Source organism: Apis cerana, linkage group LG15 (assembly GCF_029169275.1).
Source record: "Apis cerana isolate GH-2021 linkage group LG15, AcerK_1.0, whole genome shotgun sequence".
Classification (NCBI taxonomy): Eukaryota; Metazoa; Arthropoda; class Insecta; order Hymenoptera; family Apidae; genus Apis; species Apis cerana.
In genome coordinates, this window is record NC_083866.1 from 9,236,607 (window position 1) to 9,242,652 (window position 6,046).

General features: G+C 17.2%; 1 protein-coding gene across 4 annotated transcripts; it reads left to right on the plus strand.

The window, feature by feature from the left end:
• The first annotated feature begins 6 nt into the window (after positions 1 to 6).
• On the plus strand, positions 7 to 5,086 carry LOC107997441 (pH-sensitive chloride channel 2). Of its 4 annotated transcripts, none has more exons than XM_062086136.1 (9): positions 7 to 275; positions 1,853 to 2,045; positions 2,211 to 2,440; positions 3,196 to 3,278; positions 3,366 to 3,521; positions 3,652 to 3,807; positions 3,894 to 4,059; positions 4,133 to 4,319; positions 4,413 to 5,086. In XM_062086136.1, the coding sequence occupies exons 1-9, from the start codon at positions 199 to 201 to the stop codon at positions 4,674 to 4,676; spliced, it is 1,512 nt and encodes a 503-aa protein (XP_061942120.1). In that variant the 5' UTR covers positions 7 to 198; the 3' UTR covers positions 4,677 to 5,086. The 4 variants fall into 4 exon arrangements, with proteins under 4 accessions (XP_061942120.1, XP_061942122.1, XP_061942121.1 ...); XM_062086138.1 differs by having other exon boundaries at positions 4,017 to 4,059; XM_062086137.1 differs by having other exon boundaries at positions 1,853 to 2,042.
• The last annotated feature ends 960 nt before the right edge of the window (positions 5,087 to 6,046 follow it).

Below are 6,046 nucleotides of genomic sequence, written 5' to 3' on the forward strand. Positions count from 1 at the left end.
GTAATTTACAATCATATCATATATAATATCATATATAAACATCTAAATGTTCGCTTTAAATAAAGGAATACTGTTAGTGGGAGGAATGGTTGGGTAATGTTTAGTTTCTAACAAATTTACTCAAGAGTATATATGTATATGCAAGAAAGAATCAGTCCAAGTTTATTAGTGAAGCAGATAAGTCATTAGGAAACAAAGATGACTTTAAAAATAATTTTTGATTTCATATTTTTTATTTATCTACTACAAATGTTACATTTAAATACATCTACTATGTAAGTTATATAATTATAATAAATTAATTTTTAAAAATTTTTATTAGATTTAATAATAATTTTTCTAAATTTTGTTTTACAACTAAAAATATCATATATGCATGTTTTTATTATTATATGAACTCATAAATAAGAATTTATTTATTTATTATTAATCTATTGTTATTAATCTTACTTTTTACTATCTTAAACAAATAAAATTATCATCGATTTATAATAGTTTGAAATCATATATTTTCATTCTAGTAAAATATATTATAAAATATTATAATTATAAAATAAGAATTTTATACTTACATTTTCATATATTATAATTTTATATTTATATCTGAAATATAATGTTATATAAAATAATATGTAAATAATTAAAATTTAAAACATTGTGAAAATATTAGCATTCAAAGATAATTGTATCAATTTTTCAACTATTATATTTATTATATAAGATTATATTTTTAATAATATATTATTTTACTATTCTTAATAATTTTTTTTATAATATACATAATATTATTATAAATAAAATCTTCATTTATCATAATTTAATTGTAAGTTATATTTATCAATTCATAATATAACAATTTTGAAAGAATTCTCTTTTATAAGAATATAGATATATAAAAATATGATTTTTAAAAAGAAAATTATATAATATTGGAAAAAGAAAAAGAAAAGAAAAGAAGATTCTATTTTCAATTATGATACGTAGTTTTATGAAGAAAAATATTGATAACTTATATAAACAGTTAAATGTTTGATGCTATAAATTAATATGCTCATATTGTAGATAAGACTTGTTATTGAAATTGATATTAATGTTCTGATTAGAGTTCCAAAATTCTATTGTTTCAAATAAAAATTAACAAATATTTTTATGTTCAAAATTAAATTATATAATTATTGTAAAATAAATATTTAAAGTATGATACAATAAATATTAAAGTAATTTTCTAAATTTGTAGATTTTCTATCTATATTTATAAACTATGAAATATTAACAATTAAATTTATAAAATTATATCTTTTTTTCAGTTCTATTTTTATATTAATTTTATGAAAATTATTTAATTATAATAAATATATCTTTTTTTACATTTTTTAAGAAATATTTGAATTTCCAATAATAAAAGACTTCTTATAATATAGAGTCACATGCATTGCATCATGTCATTGGTTCTGGTACAAAGCAACATAATTAACTATTCTTACTATTTAGTAATGTCTGGAATTTTAATTCAAGGACTTCTTTTCAAAACAGTTTTATCTTTTAACACAATTATATCTTTTTTTTTTAATTTTTTTATAATTTTTTATAATTTAATATAATAGTAAATATCAATAAATATGATATTAATTAAAATATATTACTAATGATATTTTTAAAATACATCAATTTTCTTATTTCTTTCATTGTTATTATAATTTTTATAAATTTTTTGTAAAATATTCTTATTATATATTATTACTTTTTATTTTTCTTATTATTTTTATTATAGGTATATTATAATATTAATAAAATTTTGAACAAAATTGAAAAAGTTTTTTTATATATATATAAAATTACATATTTCTTACAGACTAGAAAATTGTCCAATGTTAAGCAATAGTAGTTCTATGGCACAAACTGAACTTTTACAAGAATTAACAAATGATTGTCGTTATAATAAGATGACTAGACCACCAGGAGAAATTAATTCTACAAATCCAATTAATGTGTATACTAAGGCTTATATTTATACAATTAAATCAAACATGGCAAAAACACTGGTAGCTTGTATTATAATTATATTTTATATTTATTATATATGTATGAATTTTGATTTATTCATTCATATATGATATATTAATATATAAATTTCACTAATCGTTTCTTACAAATATTTTAAAATAATGATATTATATTCTTTACAAATATATGTAAAAATATTTTTACAGCAATTTGATGTACATATGATATTACAATTTAGATATTTGGATACCAGGTTAAAATTTTCGAATATTGCTCCATATTTAAGTCAAATAAATGGTGGACAATTTGCACGTGATCTAATATGGACACCTACTGTTTATGTTTCTGAGCCCAGTTCAACAATAAGTTCAGGAAATAATGTAAAAGATATACTTGTTTCGATAGATTCATCAGGCATGGTTAGATTGAATACTAGGTTTGTAAATAAAACATTAGATTATATTAATTAATTAATTTATATTTTTATTATATATATATATATATATATATATATATTATAATAACAAAAATATATTGTTTTATTAAATATAATATTCATTGAATATTTTTGGAATGAATATTAATAAAATATAATATAATATAATAATATATATATAATATGATATAAAATATAATATAATACAAATAGTAAAAAATAATTTTAAATAGTATAATATTTAATTTATTATATATTCTTTTATTATCATATCAATATAATCCTTTTTTAAAATTCTTTTTTAGTTATTCAAAATCATAATTCATAATTAAACTGATGTTTATAAATGCACATTTTTTTATGTATTTATTATATACAAAATTAATCATTACATCTATAATTCACAAATAATAAATAATCAAACATTAAATTAATATTAAATTTACTTAACAATTAAATTAGATTATTAATATTATATGTTTTATATAATGAGAATTATAATGTTCAATATTAAAAATTAGAGATTTATATCATATATTACTAATAAAAATATGTAAAAAGATATCCCAAATATTAAAAATTTGAAATATTTTATTCCAAATAAAATTTATATTAAGATTTAAAAAAAATTATATATATTTTAAAACATTGGAATTTTTATAATTTTTTTTAATTGTATTTAAGAAAAATTAACAGAACATAATCTAAGAACTCAATTTATCTATATAATGAAAGTAAAATGTAAATTATTATAGGTTGCAAGCTACTCTTAACTGTGGGCTTCGCTTGGAGAAATTTCCATTTGATGTACAAGAATGTCCACTTGTTTTTGAGAGCTGTAGGATGTCATAGTTATTGTACTACTACAATATCAGCTATTTTATTCTATTATGCTCCTTGGAATGAATGGAATTTTTACCTACAGGGACACACAATGTGCATGATATGGTGTTGTATTGGGACCAAGAGCCAATTATACTTGCAAATGAATTACATTTAACTGAATATAAACTTGTTGAAAAATGGGTTAACACATCAGAAGTATTTTATACTACATCACAACAGCATTATGGTCATTTTGGCATGTATTTTTTTACGTATAGCAAAAAATATTTCAAAAATATTATAATTATCTTTCGTTTATTATATATATATATAATAATTATATATATATATATATATATATAATTAATAATGCTTTATGTTTACAGCTGGTAATTTCAGTTCAATTAGCATAACATTTAAATTAGCACGTGAGATGGGATTCTTTATGATGGATTATTATATACCATCTATATTAATAGTAGTTATTTCTTGGGTATCCTTTTGGTTGCATATGGATGCAAGTCCACCGCGAATAGTTTTAGGTGATAAATTTAAAAAAATATTAATTTACTCAATAAAAATTAATTATATTATAGAATAAAAAACTAATTAAAATTGTTATATTTAGGAACAAATACTATTTTAACATTTATGACTCTTGCATCAAAAGTAGAAAATTCTCTACCAAAAGTTTCTTATATAAAAGCTAGTGAAATATGGTTTTTAGGTTGTACTATATTTTTATTTGCAGCAATGGTTGAATTTGCTTTTGTTAATACAATTTACCGACGGAAGTATGTATTATTCATTTATGAATATTACTTTTTATTCTATTCAATTATTATTAATTTTTTTAAATATATTCAGAAAAACTGTTCCTTTGAAGAAAGTAAATAGTAAATATATATTAAAATCGACGTTAACGCCAAAACTGGCTCGAAAACAATTTCAAAAAAACACTACTGGGCTAGAACGATCACGATCTTGGTCATCACTTGATAATACTAATACAAATGATCAAGATTATTCAAGTCAAAACTATCTTACTGTACATGTAAATACATATATTATCTCATAAGAAAAATTTTAAAGAATGTAAACAAAACATTCTATAATTATTTTTCATAACAAATATGCTTTTTTATAGAGTTTTCCAAGTACTCTCAACATTCCTTCTGTTAAAATTGATGAAGATAAAGATCAAAAATGCTCTATTGAAAGCATTACAAGTGTTAACAGTACATCATCATCAAAACCCTTTCCACGAAGAGCAACTCTTGCACAATTACATAATTTTACAACAATGACACCACAAGAAATTGCTCAGTGGATTGATAGACGTAGCAGAATTGTATTTCCTGTAGCTTTCATCATATTTAATATTCTTTATTGGTCTTTTATTTGGATATAAAAATTTCATAATTAAATTAATACATAAAATATATATATTTTAAATTTTTAGGAAAGTAAAATCATAAAAGTTTTATATTTATATATGTTATATTAAATTAAATTTTATAATTTAAATTTCATATAATTTTAAATATTGTTACCAAAATCATTAAATGGAAAATTTATTTTTTTACAACATTTATACATTAAAGATTGTTTATTTATTTCATATATTATAGAAATTAATTCAATGTTTCTATATTAAATATATAAAGTTTTAACATTTATTCTAATTATATAGAAATGTTATATTTTACAGATTTATATCAATTAAATGAATAATGTCTGAATAATAATGATGTTAATTATTGTAATTAATAATTTAATTAATAATTTCGGAAATAAAAATTTATTTAAACTTATAATAAACTTATATTACTTTAAAAATATTTATAAATATATAATATATAATATATAACAAATTAAAAAATTAATTTGATATATACATTTTATTTAGAATTTATTTATTTTTAATCTTTTTAATATCACTATTAAAAAAAATATAAGTTATTTTAAGAAACATTTTTTGCAATTGATGAAGTTTATTATTTTTTTTGGGTGTATAATTTCATCACTAATATTAATGAAGTTTATAAAATTTTTAAATAATGTTTATATTTTAATTATATATATATAATAATTAATATAATAATTAATTAAAAGTTATATTATAGCATATTATATATAATATATAATTATAACATATAATTGTATTTATTAAATATAAAACATATAATATAAATATGTAAATATTTTATTAGAAAAATTTTATAAGAAAAATAATAAAAATAATAACTAAAAAAAAATTTACATAATTTAGTTTTTATACAAAATATTTATTGAAGTAATTTGAATATTTAAAAAGAACAAAAATTAACATATATATCTATTTTTTTTATTTTAAAAAATTTTATTAATTTTAAAGTTATTTTATTATTTATATATTATAAGAAAATTTATTTAAATTTATTTAAATATATATTTTATATATTTTTATATATAATTATTTTATAATTAATTAATATTTTTATATTGTTTATTCACAAAATTAAATATAAAATGATATTTTTTTCTGATGGCATATTTTTCTTAGTAGAGAAAATATAATTGAAAATTAAAATTGGTTAATTATAAAATTATTTCAAGGTATCAATTAAATATTTTTATGTGTTCCCGATTGTTAGCCTATTCTTCTTAATAATTATAAATATTTGTAATTATGTATGTATGATATTTATTTATATTTTATATTTCATATTTGCTAAACAATATCAAAGTTAATTTAAGATATTTAACTAAAATATGATTCTATAATTTTCTTATTAAAAC

Excerpts from the sequence above, each read along its gene's own strand:
- LOC107997441 (XM_062086136.1), top strand. The coding sequence starts at position 199 with ATGACTTTAAAAATAATTTTTGATTTCATATTTTTTATTTATCTACTA. Across the intron at positions 3,808-3,893 it reads TCCACCGCGAATAGTTTTAG|GAACAAATACTATTTTAACA; the intron begins GTGATAAATTTA and ends TGTTATATTTAG. Across the intron at positions 4,060-4,132 it reads AATACAATTTACCGACGGAA|AAAAACTGTTCCTTTGAAGA; the intron begins GTATGTATTATT and ends AAATATATTCAG.